This window comes from Podarcis filfolensis, assembly GCF_964270895.1.
Source record: "Podarcis filfolensis genome assembly, chromosome: 17".
Classification (NCBI taxonomy): Eukaryota; Metazoa; Chordata; class Lepidosauria; order Squamata; family Lacertidae; genus Podarcis; species Podarcis filfolensis.
In genome coordinates, this window is record NC_139621.1 from 29,893,466 (window position 1) to 29,911,040 (window position 17,575).

General features: G+C 45.8%; 2 protein-coding genes across 12 annotated transcripts in view; one reads left to right on the top strand and one right to left on the bottom strand.

Annotated features, from left to right (window-relative positions):
• NRG1 (neuregulin 1) overlaps positions 1–17,575 on the top strand; it is a 503,801-nt gene that overhangs the window by 167,259 nt on the left and 318,967 nt on the right. Inside the window, exon 1 of one of the 11 annotated variants that reach the window (XM_083593304.1) lies at positions 11,230–11,247. The exons of 8 other annotated variants lie outside the window; for them this stretch is intronic. The gene's annotated coding sequence lies outside the window, so the exon portion shown is untranslated. 2 more of the 11 variants (XM_083593307.1, XM_083593309.1) reach the window with 2 other exon arrangements.
• On the bottom strand, positions 14,920–16,550 carry LOC310752917 (uncharacterized protein). Its single transcript, XM_083594078.1, has 2 exons — positions 15,892–16,550; positions 14,920–14,990 (listed from the first exon to the last, which is right to left on the bottom strand). Exons 1-2 carry the CDS (start codon positions 16,537–16,539, stop codon positions 14,952–14,954), a joined length of 687 nt encoding a protein of 228 aa, XP_083450204.1. The 5' UTR covers positions 16,540–16,550; the 3' UTR covers positions 14,920–14,951.

Sequence of the window (17,575 nt, forward strand, 5' to 3'; positions counted from 1 at the left end):
AATGGGACAATTTATGCAACTAAGTGTTGGTGGTTTGGCTAAAGAATAAAATACTAGGCATAAAATAAAAGGAGAATTCCCTGGATGCCTAAATCCTCCCTGGCCCCAAATATGGCAACCGAGTATAGCATAATGGACAGGATGGGTGGGTGGAAAATCCAGCAGAAATTAGGCAAGAGGGCAGCCTGCCGCTCCCTTAAATTGACCAGGGGTGGGCTAGGCGCAGCCCCCAAGCCCCCGCCATTAGCCTTTTGGGCATTGCCCGCCCATACCTGAAAGGCCATTGCGGCTAGAGGTGGGTTGACCAACCTCTCCCCCCCCCGCAGACGAAAATGGTGGCCTCCATGGACCCACCATGCGACAAACGTCACCCACCTGGAGCCCCAGGTGAGCAGTTATTATCGAGAGTTGTTTTTGCATGGAGCAAAAACACACATATAGAACTAGGGGTTTGGGGGGGGAGGCAGGGTTGGTGTTTGGCTTAGTAGGTCAGAAGCCATGCACTCCTCGATCCAGGGAAAGGTAACATGGAGTTCAGGCCTCCTCCTCCTTACCTCCAGCTCACAAACGCACACAGAAAAATGAAATAACAAGGAGAAAAGAAATGCAGAACAAAAGCTGGCAGCCCGGTCATATGGATTACTGTAAGCTCTGCACAGCAAAATATTATTTATCCCATGACAGTTAAAATGAAACCCTGTCCCTGGGACAGCAGGGCAGAGACTGCTGATTCTATTCTAGTATGCAAAGTAAGTTATTTGCCTTCCCTGTGGCTCACGAAGCCAGGCAAGGAGCCGGGAATGGACCCTGTTTTCTGTTTTGCTTGCTTCCATCAGAAACAGTGGATTTCCTGGTGGAACTACGTTGTGTGGGTTTGGGAAAGGCAGAACCTGCAAAACAAAGGACAGAACTCTTAATAAAACCTGAGAATCTGTGCTGTGTAAGGGCTAAGAATATGAGATGGGGAGCCTGGAGCTCAAAACCTTGTCTCACCGCAAAACACGAGGCCCTTAGGAAATCACTACTTCTGTGACTTCAGACCCTCTTCCCCTCCATGGGCATAAAGCATTGTTACAATAATTGTTACAAGAATGCAGTTATCAGGATTACTTTAAGGATGTGGTATATGCAGTATTATAGGGCATCTAGTCTAGCATAGCTATCAACTTTTCCATTTTCTTGCGAGGAATCCTATTCGGAATAAAGGAATTTCCCTTAAAAAGGGGGAAACGTTTGCCATCTGCAATGCAGGAATTTCAGTTAAAGCATCCATGACAGGTGGCCATCCAACCCTTGCTTAAAAACCTCCAAGGAAGGAGAGTCCACAACCTCTCGAGGGAGACGGTTCCACTGTCTAGCAGCTCTTACTGTCAGAAAGCTTTTCCTGATGTTTAAGCAGAATCTCCTGTCTTATAACTTGAAGTCATTGGTTTGATCCTACCCTTCTGAGCTGTAGAAAACAATCTTGTTCCTTCTTCCATGTGACAGCCCTTGAGATACTGTATTTGAAGATGGCTATTGGAGGATTTGAATCAAATAGATTTAAATCACGATTTAAATCACTAGTCAGTAAGACTTGATTGAAATCATTTTTTTTTACAGAAAGACTAATTCTTGCTGGTATCATCTTAATATCGACAACCAGAGGAAGGTTTCATTTTGGGAATAATAAATTATCAGAGTAGTTTTTACATTTATATCAAAAATTACTTATTTGCTTATACTATTAGAAATACATAGACAGATAATTATGGAATTATTGTGAGGTTTAATAAGTTAACTGTTTATATTTGGACAGCTTTTCTGCTGTACTTTATTGGAAAGAGAAAAGCAGTCATTTCCTTAATAAAAATTTAAACAATTTATTTAACTGAAACAATAACATTATAGCATATGTATCCACGTTTGTTAACAGATGTGGTGAAACTTTTTTTTATAAAAAAAATTTAGACTGAGTTTTAGCATAAATGAAAAAATTAAACAAATCCTTATTTCCTAATGAATAGCCTTTAGACTATAATGTAACTTCAATAGAAAACTATCTTTAGAAAGATTTTTCCTCCAAAAGCATTTTATTTTAAAAATCCAATTTAAATTTTAAAAAATCTGATTTAAATCAAAAACATCTGATTTAAATAAAAAAAATCCGATTGTTTTATTCTATTTAGAAAAAAAATCATTGATTTTTATCTAGTCTGATGGCTATCATATCTCCTCTCAGTGTCCTCTTTTCCAAGCTTAAACATAAGCTTTATTGTTAACAGAAGGCAAAAAGGGAAATAATATTATATTAGGTGGCAGTATTTTTAAACTTCTCTCATTCAGTTCATTTTGCTTTTTTCACACCACAACTCCTCCAGACATTCCTCTTCTTGGTCTTGTGCTGCAGACTAGTTTTGTAAACCTCATGGTCAATGGCAGGGACCAATTCAGAAACATGCACATTTGTGACTCCTTATATGTATAACCAGCTCTTCCTTTTAGAAAGCTCTGTGGCTTAAATGGAACTGAATCCTGGTGGCTTCCACCTTTTGACAGCGATCAAGTTAAAGCACCATTGACTATTACCAGAACTTTCACTAATCTCAATAAATTCTGTGTAAAATAATTATTCCTGAAGGGTGCTCTTTTATCCAGAGGCTGATAGCACAGTGGTACAGCATATGGCTTACATACAGAGATACAAGGTTAAATCACTGACATTTCCAATAAAAAGGGCCCTTCAGGCAACAGGACTGAGGGGAAATGATAGCACGATAACATGTGGGCGAGTTATTTGGTAAGGTTAGCTGGTCTCCTTAAAGGACAGCTTTTTACGGTCAGTAATAAAAACAAAGTGAAGTATTTAAGATAACATTATGTTTCTGTCCATAATTCAATGCAAATCTTTATTCATTTTCTTCAATAAAAATTTCAGACGCCAACTCATGAATCATAGCAGAAACCCACAAAGCCAAATCCATAGACTTTGTGGGTAGAAATAAAAAGAGACCGTAAGGAAAAGATACAAATGTATTTTGCAGAGAAACACAGCACAGTCTGTCATATGTACATGCCGTTTCAAATGTCTCTCTGGCAAGTACAGAATACAAAGAAACACTCAGTTCATCCACTTCTGAAATATGTCAGGAAGGAAGTACGGCATGCAAGATTAGACAGGCTCATTGTACATTGTTAAGTGACCTTTTTCAAGCTAAAATCCCATTCTGAGATATTTCATGTCCAATCATGCACCTGGCTTGGCATTCAATTGAAGGGAGAGTTCCTGTTTGTCAGTGCTGCAAACTTTTTCAGGAATAGGCCAAAGTGGAAAGGTAATTTTCCTAGCTCCAATCCAGATTTTGACAGGATCACACACTGATAATTTTATAAATGTTCCCACCACAGGATAATGCAGATAATTCCATTTATTGCTTGTGGAATTAAAGGAGAACACTGTTGTGCAATTTCAACTGAGATGACCTGTTTCCTAATCTTTTAGTTAAAAGCTGCAGATGATTCCCTCTTGGCCAACCTACCTGCAAGAAGGAGCTGGTTGGGACTGAGGAAGGGAGGAAGGAAATCTGTTTCCAGTTGGAATGGGGCCAGAAGGACAGAACTGCCTGTGCTTTGAAGCAGGTTTCAAAGAAGTAGTCATAATAATGAGAAAGTGGGTTCATCAAAGGCATGGTCATTCGATTTGGAGGATCTGATTATTCTTTATAGACACAAGCTTTCTGTCTGTGTAGCTTCTCCGTAGCCACTGTGTAGAAGTGTAAATAAAAGTAGCATCAGGCATTGTTAAGTCCCTAGTAATGTCCCATCCAGATAGATACACACACACACCCTCTGAACATTGGCCCAGGTAAAACTACAATTCCTGGACACAGCAGCATATCTGAGCAAGCACTCTCCAACACCAAACACACACACATTTCCCTGAAACATGCAGGAGAGGTCTTGCCATGGGTTGTTTCTGTCACAAGTCGAGGATCTTCTCAGAGTCAGAGTCAGGTATGCGTAGCATGCTTATAGAACAGAGCTGGGGAACATTTGGTTCCCCAGATGTTCCTGATCTACAACTTTCACCATAGCTCATGATTCCACCAGCAATATCTGGAGGACCAAAGGCTCCCCAGCTTTGTAACACAGAACATATCCAGGATGAGCCACCCAACTCTGTCCCTTCTTAGTTGTAGGCTGCAAGTAAAAACATTCCTGTTTGCCCAGGCATTTGACTCCTGGAGCTGAGTAAAATGTTGGACCTCTGGCCCACAACTCCGAGAAGAAATCAAGTGAGGTTTCTGCTGGCAGGTTGGGACAAAGATACCACTGCTCTAGTAGCTTCCTTTTTAGCCACAATTTTACCCAAAAGGGTTCCCAATGAACCATTCCTTCGGGAAATAGACTGGGCATAGCAGAATATCTAAGTGCACACAGCCACAGGGTGACCCTATAACCCATGACAGCTTCAACCTTGTCCTTTTAATTATCCCAGTGGTTTTATATTATGATGCCAGTAGAGATATTTTATTTGATTTTACTCCTGGAGCTGAAATCTGAAATACACTTACTAGCCACATTGAATGCAGTGTTGCTTCTGAGTAAACATCCGTAGGATTGAACTGTAAGCTTTCTAAAACCCAAAAAACCTGTGATGCTTTTTCTCCCCTTCCTTCTGCTGCTGCTGCTCAATAAATTGTTTAAATAAAAATTAGAAATAACATGGTCAGCCTAGAACTCCCCCTCTGTCCTGGCCAGGTTCAGATGTTACAACAAACCATGGTCTGTTGTTAGATGTATGAACCAGCACAAGCCTCATTCTTCTGTGCTCCTGTCCCCCATTCACACACAAGAGTTAAAGCTTCCATTCCTGGAATAGAAAAAGAAGTGGTTTATAGTGGCATTTGAACTGAGCAAACTGTTTTGTTAACAGAATATTTAACCAAAGGCATTGGGCTTGTTCTTAAACCAGGAAAGGACGCTTTAAATCTCTTCCCTTCATGCATGAAGGTGAAAGGGAGTGTGCAAGCCCAAGACTTATGCCAGCTCACGCTTGTAACAACAAATGATGATTTGTCATTATATCATACCTGGGCCACTGAGTCCATCCAGTATATGAATATATGGTGACAGGGAAGCTGAGCACTTCAGCTGCAAATGCAGCCGCCTAGAAGAAAGTCTTGCTGGTTTTAATGGTACTTAACTTCCAAGTAGCCTAGGATGACAGCCTTAATCCAATACTTCTAAGTATATTTCAGGAGGAAATGAAAATGCAGCTATCCGAACAAACATTCAGTGCCCTGTTATCTCTTTCCCTTCTGAGAAAGCAACATGACATTAAGCTTTTCTTTGTGTTATGCGAGTACTTTTTTTTTTTAGTGCCAGTTCCTTTAAAGTTCAGTAATCTTTCTAGTTCTTATGTGATCTAAACTGTCTCCAGAGAAGTGATCGAGAATGTTGTTAGGGAAATGTTTGAGAATAGGCTAAAAGGATGGGTGGGTGAAAAAAAGCACTCTCCGCCACTGAAGTCCTCTGTCACATGCTTCAGTCCGAAGCACATTTACTCAGATGTTATTGCTGTTTAATTCCATGGGGCTTACACCAAGGGAAGTGGGGTTAGAACTGAAGTCTTAGATGAGGCTGAGGGCCAAAGTGGAAATCTGTGGAGACTTTTTTTGTCCAAAGGCTCCTTCATGAGGTGTTCATGAGGTGTGGTGGGTGTCATTCCAATAGTATTGTGGAGGAAAGGGGATACAGAAGCCAGTGTGGTGTAGTGGTTAAGAGCAGTGGACTCGTAATCTGGTGAATCGGGTTCGCTTCCCCACTCCTCCACATGCAGCTGCTGGGTGACCTTGGGCTAGTCACATTCACCTTGGGCTAGCCTCACTCACCTCACAGAGTGTTTGCTGTAGGGGAGGAAGGGAAAGGAGATTATTAGCCACTTTGAGACTCCTTAGGGTAGTGATAAAGCGGGATATCAAATCCAAACTCCTCCTCTTCTTCTTCTCTCTGCTGTCCAGATAAAGATCACCTGCCCCATGCCTGCCATTAAGAAAAAATACACTACGTAGCAAATGCCTTGTTTGGCTCCGAGTCCAAATGAAATCAGTGGGGCTTGGTTCTAGAGCAGGCATCCCCAAACCCAGCCCTCCAGATGTTTTGGGACTACAATTCCCATCATCTCTGACCACTGGTCCTGTTAGCTAGGGATGATGGGAGTTGTAGTCTCAATGCATCTGGAGAGCCGAGTTTGGGGGTGCCTGTTCTAGAGTAAATACATTAAAGACAGTGCAGCAAAAGGAGCAAGCAATTGTTTTCATATGAAACCATGTTCCGCGGTGGGCAAGGGGACACAAAAATGGGGTTGTGGTGAGCGGAGTCCGTTTGGGGGAGGAGTGAGAAATGTCCTTATTTTCATCTGAGGAATGTTGGAGAGCATGTCGTTGCAGGAGGTCTTCCGTGGATTGTGGAAAGAGCCTCTAAAGCACAGTGATGTCAATAGTCATAACTGTGCCAGCGATACATGTATAGGATTGCAGTTTTAGTGTCTTTGAAATAGCCGCTTAACCATATTGATGTAGGCATCAGATAGAATGCTTTCCAGACTTTCCCTCTACCGCCAACATATAAGCGTACTACAGTAATATATTAAATGGCAACCTGGGTTTTTGCTTGTTAAATCACCTGTTTGAAACTTTTTAATACTGTGCCTCTTTTTACAACCAGATCCTGGAAAACAACAGCACCTTCCTCTCTGCTGTCCCTGTTTTACAACGGGTACTCACACCTGAAGCCTGTTTTTCTAAGCCCCAGCATATCCTGTGCAGGCCTTAGCAGAATTTGCTGTTTAATATTTTAAACTTTTGTAGTTCAGCTTACCTACTCTTCATCCCAATCCTTCATTTATGCGGTGGGAGCTGGGCCAGATACCCTTCCATAAAAGATTTACATTGTATTTTTTTATTTTTAATCCTCTGAGAGAGATCTTCATTTGTTATTAGCTTTATTTTGAGAAGCAACAGGAATGTATGCCGTCACACAGAAAGACAAAACAATCTTTGAAGGCGGGGAAATGTTGCTGATTTCAAATTTCCTCCCAGGTTTGCTGAGGCAATACTTGCAACCCCTGCAAATGTACAGAAACAGATGTTAGTAGCCCCACTCCCCACCCCGCTCCCTCTCTGAAATAAATTGTATTTATTCCTATGGAAATTAAGTGTGGAGGCCAGAATCGCAGTACTGTAGAGGAAAGAGCTGCTTCACATGATCAGGAGCCCACTTGCAGGACTATACCACTGACAGTTGAAGATCACATTTTGCAATGATTCCTCATGTTAATGAAACCAATCTTTTTAGGAAGAATGAAGGAACATTTTCCTTAACGTGCTAGCTTTGTGTGTGCGTACGCGTTTTCTCTTTTTTTTGCTCACGTTGTTATTTTTTACATGGAGGAGCATTCAAATATTTGATGCCCTACCCATAATCTGCAGTGGTTTAATCTAGCAAAAGATGTCCCTCTCATTGTTCTGCTGATCCTGTAGTTTCACCATTATAAAAACTGGAAGTGGGGGGAATGAGATTTTATGCATAGGCTAACCTTTATCCACTCAAAAACTGAGGAAGGTGTTATGTACTGAAGTTCTCACCCTGGGCCAGCAGGGGGATACTGTAGATAGTTTTCACCCAGGTCTACATATGCAAATAAGGAATTGAAAGTGACGTTCAGTGATTGGATAGTTACAGAAAGTTGTTACTCTTGCATTGTAGTGGAGCTCTATATAAGCAGGCTGGCTGAACCCTTCAGTTCAGTTCTGTTCTGAGTCTGTGAATAAACAAGAGCTGTTTGAAGGATCGCTGTGTCATCTGATATGTTCACCCACAACTTAACAGAAGTCTCAAACAGGGATATGGCAATTTGCATTCATTTGCAAGGCTGTTATCCCTGAGTTTAAGGGCTCATCCAGACTTCCCTGCAGGCAATGTGCTTTGGAGGTCACTGGTTTGAATCTAGGTCCGGGTTGAGGTCTCTTGACAATAATGCTGATCAGGTGAGGAGGAGGGTTTTGATCTTCAATACAGAACCCCGGGCAGTGAGGATTAAGCCTCCTTACCCGGCACATCACAGTGGAGAACAAAAGAACCCATCCTTATTTATCGGGGTTCCCAAATAACGAGGAGGGAGAGAGGTGGCCTGAAGGACAGGAATGGATTGGGGGAGTGTCAGGGGAGGCTCTGAAGGCGTGACTAGGCCTGCAGCCCGGGGGAGGGTTGCTCATCCTTACACATAAGATGGGAATTCCAGAGGTTGGGTTCCTCTATGGAAAATGCCTTAATAACCTGCATTGCAGCCAGTTTCATGTTTGAGAAACAGGAGACAGGGAGCAAGACCTACCCTTTTGACCAGTTGTGTTTGTGCGTGTATATGCCTACATTGCTTTGAGCCATCATGGGGAAAGCAACTAACTATGTGATCATAAGGATATACAAATTCAATGGGACTTAGTCATTGTTTTGGAATGCAAGCTAAGAAATGTTTTAAATAAATAAGTGAATGCATGTGGCAGAACGGTGTTGTGGCATGTAATGGTTATGCTCTGGGACCAATCCAAAGACGGTTGTTTCCTCTGAGCTGGTGTAATGAATCAAGAATCCACCATCTACACTGAGAGTATTTCAGGATGTTCCATCTCCACCCTTTCTCTCTCTCTATGAGGCCATTTATTAGTCATTAAATTTACAGGGAATTCTGCACACTGTCAGCTTTGCATACCAGACAAAACTGTGCTTAATTTATTCTAATTTTTTATTGCAAAGGTGTTCAGACTTCCTGCTCTCAGGAAACACTGCCTCACAGGGAAACTATTCTGCTCCAGGATGGGACTTGAGGGATTGACTTGACTGTTGGGCCAGAGACAGAGAGTGAGGAGATTGCTTCTACCCTTCCAGCAATCTTGTGCAAGTTTGTTTGAAAGTAAGTCCCATTGTGTTAAGCAGGACTTACTCCAAGGTAGATGTGCAAAGCATTGTAACCTTGGTAGCTCAAAATATAGCTATTTGATGAAGCATTATCCACTCAGAAACTGAGGAAGTCTCAAACAGGGATGTGGCCATTTGCATTCTCTTGTAAGGCTGTTATCCCAGAAGACATCACTGAGTTTAAGGACTCATCTAGACTTCTTTTTGTGCTGCACGTTCCAGGCACAGACCCACACTCCTTGTCTGAGGGTGTGTTTTTGTTTTGGTTTTTTTGTCCCAGTGCTTTCCATGGGAAAACTTGCATTTTACTGCTGAATCAAAGCAAAAAAAAAAAGTGTTGTAACAAAAACAAAAAACCACCGCTCAGACACAGAGCTTTAAATCTCAGACCTGTGCATAGAAATGCATCACAAAAGGAAGTTTGAATGAGCCCCAAGTCTTGTGGGGAAACCTGGTCAATTTAAGTCCCAAGAGTAAATGAACCAATATTTCTTGTGAAGGTGGAAGAATGATTCAGGATGTCCTTTGAATCTGCAGGAAATTATTAAACCTCGGGAACTGATTCAATATTGATTAGAAATGAGGGGGTGTGTGTGTACGAGCGCACCATTATATATTTAAAATGTTATCCTGAAGGAGTAATTCTGATATTGCTGAATAGACTATCCTACTAGAGAATTAAGAGAAAGTGACATAAAGATAGGGATAAATATGTAAAGAAATAAATTTTGGATTATGATGACCAAACATACATTTTGAAATATTGATATTGCCATTTATATTATTACAATAATTATATTAGTATATGTCTAATACATTTTGCATGCTTTCCTGATGTATGCTACGCAAGTCTTTACACACACACACAAACACACACACACCTCATATCAGTTCTCTGTAGCCTAAGGCTGCAATCTGAAATACTCACCATAAGCCTCCACAGAAAGCAGTAGGACTTACTTCTGAGTAAATAGAAGTATTTCACTGTGCATTTTGCATTGTGAATGTGTTGACAAACCGAAACTATACCCAGAACAAAATCACTTGAGGATTGTGGCGAGGTGGAAACATAGATCACTGAGCTCTGTTTTGGCTTTCTAGATTCAAGACATAAGTAAAAAAACGGAGAAGAAAGAGCAGCCACAAGCAATAAGCTTATTGAAGAAAAAACAAGCAGGAGCAATAAGCGTTAAGAGAACTGAGTGGAGGGGGGGGAGTGATTGCATTTCAAGTAAGATGAAGCGTTTTAACATAAAGAACACAATGTTTAAGTTTGAGCTAATTTCTTTTACCATTCTGCTTTCTAAAAATAACCGCAAACGATGTATCGTTTTTCTGTTCCATCTTGTTTAAGAGGCTGATGTCAGTGTGCTTGCTTATGTCAGTGGCCCTGTAACTTCAATTTGAGCGCTGTGTACTTTGCTCCACATGACAACATTGGCTGTTATCAGCGATAAACAGAATGGAAGGCTTTGCAGTTAAAGGTGTCGTGATGGGGCAGGGACAGGATTTTGAGAAGCAGGCGGACACTTATCAGATTTAGCAAGGAATGGGCCCTGGATTTTAGAGAATACAACCCATGGGTCAAATATAGGAATTCCTTTCAAGTCAGGTGACCTCCCTGCTCAGGCCCAAATGAAAGAAAACTCTTAAATGTCACTCGTGTACTGTTTAGATTAGAATGTATTTCGTAAGAACTACTGTGATTGCAGTACTTTCTTTCATTGGGATCAGGTTTCTGTCTGTCATTTGGGCCAGCGTGCCTAAGGAGAAAGCTGCGATACAATTTTACAATGTGTACTGTAATACTGTCTCCCCACCCGCCACCCCCCAAAGCATCGCTTCTCAAACTTGGGAAATCAAAACTATACTGTCCTTGAACCAGAACCTTCATTTAGCTGTCATGGCTGTTGATGCGTCAAGCTTCCATTTACGGTGGTACCTCAGGTTAAGTACTTAATTCGTTCCGGAGGTCCGTTCTTAACCTGAAACTGTTCTTAACCTGAAGCACCACTTTAGCTAATGGGGCCTCCTGCTGCTGCCGCACCGCCAGAGCCCGATTTCTGTTCTGATCCTGAAGCAAAGTTCTTAACCTGAAGCACTATTTCTGGGTTAGCAGAGTGTGTAACCTGAAGCGTATGTAACCCAAGGTACCACTGTACATATATCTGAAAGAATTAAAATGGTCATTCAATACAATGATCCAGAACTTTCTGAAATGTTGTGTGAACTGCCATAGCCATTTGATTGTTCTTCTTGAGGAATTGTAACATTAGTTCATAAACCTCAGTAAGCAGCTCTACATATCTCTGGGCTCTGGTAAAGCAGCTGTCTATCCTTTATAAATAATCCCCCCCCAAAAAATCATTAATTGAAAAGCCCAATTAACAAATGTGGATAATACTGTACATTTAAACTTATGGTAGAAAATGAATCTGAACCTGCAAAAGCAGGAGGATAATTCTCTATGAACTAAAATGGCCGTAGTTTTGAGAGATCTGATGAAAAATTGTCACTGTCCCTTTGTATATATTGTGCCATTTTTTATTTTCAAACCACATGGAAAGTCTTGTTGTTTATCTTTGCACATCTCTTTTATCCTGTGTATCATTAATAATAGTTAGGCTCTTTGTTCAAGGCAGCTACAGCTATTTCTGAGCAAAATCTGTTAAGGCCAGTGCCCTACCATTAGGCAAATTGAGGAGTCCTCCTCAGGCGGCAGATGCAAGGGAGGCAGCAGCAGCAAACCATTGGTTGTTCTTATGTGCCCCCCCGCAAACCCCTTTCTTTTGGAAGGTGGAGCTGCATTGGTTACCTGGTCTGTCCTCCTGCTACCTCAGGAGCAGTGGAGGTAAAGGACCCCTGGATGGTGAAGTCCAGTCAAAGGCGACTATGGGGTTGCAGTGCACATCTTGCTTTCAGGCTGAGGGAGCCGGCGTTTGTCCACAGACAGCTTTCTGGGTCATGCAGCCAGCATGACTAAACCGCTTTTGGCACAGCAGGACACTGTGATGGAAACCAGAGCACACAGAAATGCCGTTTACCTTCCCGTCGCAGCGGTACCTATTTACCTATTTGCACTGGTGTGTTTTTGAACTGCTAGGTTGGCAGAAGCTGGGACAGAGCAACGGGAGCTCACCCCGTCGCGGGGATTTGAACCGCCAACCTTCTGATCAGCAAGCCTAAGAGGCTCAGTGGTTTAGACCACAGTGCCACAGTGCCACCTGCTCCCACAGTTGTGTAGGACACTTTGTCCTACACTGGGTAATGTTGGTAGGGGTGTGTGTGTTCGCGCAGCCCTGACATTCCAAATTATACTATCCATATTGCTCCACAGCAATATAAGAATCACAATATTTTTTTGGTTTCTTCGAAACCAATTCTGAAATAAACTCAGAGTCGCAAAGTGATTTCATGCTCTTTATTCAGCTCATAGTGGTGAGGAGGAATGAATGAAAATCCCCTCAAAGTATCTGCTTTATATACATTATTTACACAATGGGCTGCACATGATTGGCTAATTCCGGAATTCTACTGTAAGCCAATCAGGTTGTGGATTCACTTCTATCTGGAGCATGATTGGGTGGTTCCTGCTAACCAATCATACTGCTGCATTGTTCTAGGACCAATCAGACTGCTGCATTCTGAATCCTATTGTTCTAGGACCAATCAGACTGCTGCCTTTTGGATCCTATTGTTCTCAGTACATAACACCCCTCCCCTCTAAGTTCAAGTCCTGCCCGGGAGGTTGCATTCATAGTCCTCAAGGTACGTCGGCGGCCTACGTGTGCGTTGCGGCCTGGGGTGTTCCCTGGTCCGGGGTTCAGGTTCTGGCTCGTGTTCCAAGGATGCTGGCTGTGATGGGGCTGTATGGTCTGGCACAACCGGCTCGCTCAGTCGTGGTTCTGGTTCCGGTGTCCTTTCGGCCTCATGGGTCCTCTCTGTATTTACTGATTCTGCCTCTCCTGCTTGCCCCTCCTGCTCTATGGGCCTCACTGCCCCACTGTTCCCTTGGGACTCCTCTGACCTGTCCTCCTCCTCCTGGTTTTCTCCCGGGAATCGTCGCCGTATCTGGTCGCAGTGGCGGCGCCAGCATTGCCCCCCATCTGTTAGCACCTCGTACGACACGGGGCCAGTGACCCTGGTGACTGTGGCGGGTACCCATGCAGGGCCTGCCCCAAAATTCTTTGCGTACACTGGGTCCTGGGCCTCGAAGGTCCGGGGGTTCCTGCCTTCCCCCACCACTACCTCATCCTGAGCTCTATCGGGGTGAAGGCGGTCCAATCTGATTGCAAGGCGCCGACCCATTAGTAGTTCAGCGGGGCTCCGGCCAGTTGTTGAGCTGGGGGTGCTGTGCTGTGCTAGAAGGAATGTGGCAAGGCGGTACTCCCAATCCCCTTGCGTCATGCGGCGAAGGGTGTCCTTGGTGGTCCGCACCATGCGTTCTGCTTGGCCATTGGTGGCAGGGTGGAATGGCGCTGAACGGATGTGGCGGATGGCGTTCTGCGCTGTGAAGGTTTGGAATTCTCCTGACGTAAATGCAGTCCCGTTGTCTGAGACGAGAGTGTCAGGGAGCCCGTGGGTTGCAAACAGCCTGCGTAGTACCCGGATGGCTGCGGACGTAGAAGTGGACGGTACCAGTGCGACTTCCAGCCATTTGGTGTAGGAGTCCACCACTATGAAGAATGTTTTCCCCTGAAAGGGGCCAGCAAAGTCCACATGCAGGCGTGACCATGGTGCTCGGGCGGACTCCCAGGACTGGACTGGGGCCCTTGGGGGATCTGGGCGGGATTCTTGGCAGGCCTGGCAGTGTTTGACCCAGGCCTCTATCTCTCCGTCGATCCCCGGCCACCACACATAACTCCTGGCAAGGGCCTTCATTCTTACTACCCCTGGGTGTGTCTCGTGTAGGGCTGTGAGGACCCTTTTTCGGAGGGGCTGGGGAACAACGACCCTGCTTCCCCATAACAGGCACCCCTTGTGGGCCGACAGTTCATGTTTGCGGGTTGTGTAGCCGGCGAATTCTGGCCCGGGGCTGCTGCTGGGCCATCCCCTCCACACCCAGTCCAGGACCCGGGAGATGACCCTATCTTTCTTGGAATGGTGTGCAACCTCTTGTGCCTGAATGGGGCGGTCGGGAAGCAGCTCCAGGCTCATAACCTCTTGTGCAGGTGCTGGGTCGGGGCCTGTTTCCGGTAGTGGTAGCCTGCTGAGGGCGTCCGCATGGCCCATCGCCTTCCCAGGGCGATGAATCAGTGCATACTGGTAGCTGGCAAGGAAAATTGACCACCTGAGGACACGAGGAGACAGCACTTGGGGGGTCTGCTTTTCGGGGGCAAACAAGCCAAGCAACGGCTTGTGGTCAGTCACCACGGTGAAGGGCCGCCCGTACAAGAAATCATGGAATTTTTTTACTCCCTTCACTATTGCCAGACCCTCCTTGTCGATTTGCGAGTAGTTCCGCTCGGTTTCGTTGAGTGTCTGGGAAAAGTATGCCACCGGTACCTCTCTTCCATCCGGGAGTTGGTGTCCCAGGACAGCGCCAATGCCATAGGGTGAGGCGTCGCATGCTAGCACCACCGGCAGCCTCTCGTCGAAGTGTGCCAAGACCGAGTTTGAGACAAGCAAGTCCTTGACTGCCTGGAATGCGGCCTCCTGGCGCTGGCCCCACACCCAAGGGGCCCGCTTGTCCAGGAGTCTGTGTAGGGGCTCCGCTACTGCCGCCTTGTGGGGAAGGAAGGAATGGTAAAAGTTCAATAGTCCCAAGAAGGCCTGAAGTTCAGTCTTGTTCTTGGGCGCTGGGGCATCACAAATGGCCCGTACCTTGTCCCCAGTCGGGTGGACCCCTTCTGCGTCCACCATAAATCCCAGAAAGTCCACCTGAGGCACTCCTAGTAGACATTTTTCCCGCTTCACCTTGAGACCTGCCGTCTGGAAACGGTGCAGAACGGTGCGGAGGCGGTCCTCAAACTCCTCGGGTGTGGGCCCGGCAATCAACACATCATCGAAGAAGGGGGTGACGCCAGGAATCCCTTTAAGGAGAGAGTCCATTAGATTCTGGAATATGCCTGGTGCCACGCTGACACCGAATTGCAGCCGCTTTACCCTGAACGCTCCTCTGTGCGTCACAATCGTCTGTGCCTCTGCTGTGGCCTCATCTACTGGCAGCTGTTGATATGCTTGGGCCAGGTCCAGCTTGCCAAAAATTTTCGACCCAGCCAGGGTAGCAAGGACATGGCTGACCACTGGCACTGGGTATGCATGGGCCGTGAGGGCCTTGTTTATGGTACATTTGTAGTCTGCGCAGATGCGGACCGAACCATTAGGCTTGACGGGTGTGACGATTGGGGTTTCCCAGGGGGCATTAGGCACCGGCTCCAGCACTCCTTGCTCCACGAGTCGGTCCAATTCCTCGTCTATATGGGGTTTCAGGGCGAACGGGACCCGACGGGCCTTGAGCCTGACCGGTCGTACTGCGGGGTCAAGCTGTAGAGCAATGGGGGGGCCTGTATACTGTCCCAATTTCCCATCGAAAACCCCTGGAAATTCCTTGCATATGGCATCCACGTCCACTTGTAAGGTAGTGTGGTTCACCCCGGTGACGGCTAGCCCCAGTGGTCCAAACCATGCCAATCCCAGTAAGCTAATGTAGGGGCCCTTGACCACAAGCAAGTCCAGTTGCCGCGTCCGCCCTCGGTACTGCACCCTGAAGGTCCCCACCCCCATTGTGGGGACCTTACGTTTCTGGAAGTCCCGGAGGGTGAATGGGGCCGGCCTGAGTTTGGGACCCCCAGTAGGACACAGTTTCCTTAAGGTCCTTGCCGAGATTATGGATAGAGTTGAACCCGTGTCAAGCTCCATGCGGCATGGGGCCCCCTCTATCTGTACCTCTACATAAATTTTCTCTACGTTGGGGTGGGGCAACTGGTATACCTGGAAGTCCGTGAGCTCTGTCGAGTTGCCTTGGTGCGTTGGGCCCCGGGACCTGGGGCTCTTGGATTGGTCATCTGATGCCTGGCGTCGGGTGGGCCGAGCCCGACACACCCGGGCGATGTGTCCCAATTTTCTGCACTGCCTGCACTCTGCGTTGCGGAAACGGCAGGTCCTCCTCTCGTGACTTTCTCCACAGCTTGCGCAGTTCCCTCCTTCTCGTCGAGGCAGCTGTGGTATGTGGGCTGCTTGAGTGCGCTGCTGTACTCGGTGCACCTCCTCCCTGTTGGATCCTGAGTCGTCGGTGAGGTCTTCGTGGTGGACCCTCGGTTGGGACGGCTGGCTCGGCCGTGCCTCTTGCGTCGACCTCTCGGCAGCTTCCGTTGCCAGGGCCTCCTCCAGAGCAACCTGGAACGTTAGGTTCTTCTTAGCGTAGAGGCGTCGTTGCAGCTTCTCATCCTTCAGGCCACCGACGAGGCGGTCACGAAGCATGTTCTCCAGCTCTGAGAAGTTGCAGAACCGGGCAGCTTGGCGGAGAGAGGTCACAAACCCAGTTATGGTTTCCCCAGGGGCTTGCCGCTTTGCGTAGAAGGCATTTCGACGAGCCACCACTGAGGGCTGTGGCGAAAAGTGCCCCTTCAGCTGTTCCATTATTGTTTTGTATGGAACAGTAGCAACGTCTTCAGGTGCAAGGAGAGCCCGGGCGATTTCAAACGTCTCCTCTCCGCAGACGCTGAAGAATATTGCCCTCTTCTTGGCGTCTTCTTCATCGGTGACCCCTTTGGCTTCTAGGAGGAAGGTGAAACGGGAGGCGTACGCTTCCCAGTCTCCAGATGCTGGGTTGAACGGTGAGAAGCTGTTGTCGGTTGCCATTCTGAGTTCCTTGTGTCCCGGAGCTGAAGCCTGGATACACGGTGCGAGGCAGCGGTGCGGCAGGTGGCGGTGCTGCGGTGCTGTGTGTGGCAGTCAGCTCAGCGGGATCCCACCTTCGTCGCCAGTGAAATAAACTCAGAGTCGCAAAGTGATTTCATGCTCTTTATTCAGCTCATAGTGGTGAGGAGGAATGAATGAAAATCCCCTCAAAGTATCTGCTTTATATACATTATTTACACAATGGGCTGCACATGATTGGCTAATTCCGGAATTCTACTGTAAGCCAATCAGGTTGTGGATTCACTTCTATCTGGAGCATGATTGGGTGGTTCCTGCTAACCAATCATACTGCTGCATTGTTCTAGGACCAATCAGACTGCTGCATTCTGAATCCTATTGTTCTAGGACCAATCAGACTGCTGCCTTTTGGATCCTATTGTTCTCAGTACATAACAAATTCTAAATGCATTCTTCAGAATTCAGTAATATAAAGCACTGTCAGAAAACACACACACACACACACACACACACACACACACACACCATACAATGCTTATTTTATTTTCCTCTTCTTTTAGGCGCTGTGCTTCTGATATTTTCCTCAGTGGCAGATAGACCAAAGAATCACTCCAGAATGTTTAGGAAAGCCCACGGGATCGTTTGTGCGCATTTACACATGAGAGCCTTTGGGCCCTGATACTGCAATATGTTGCATTTGGTGGTGCCTGTCAAGAGTTTCCTCCAGGCTAAGTGAGGCGCCTGGAAATTTAAAAAAAAAACACAAAACAAAAAACACCAATCCGTTTCTGCACAA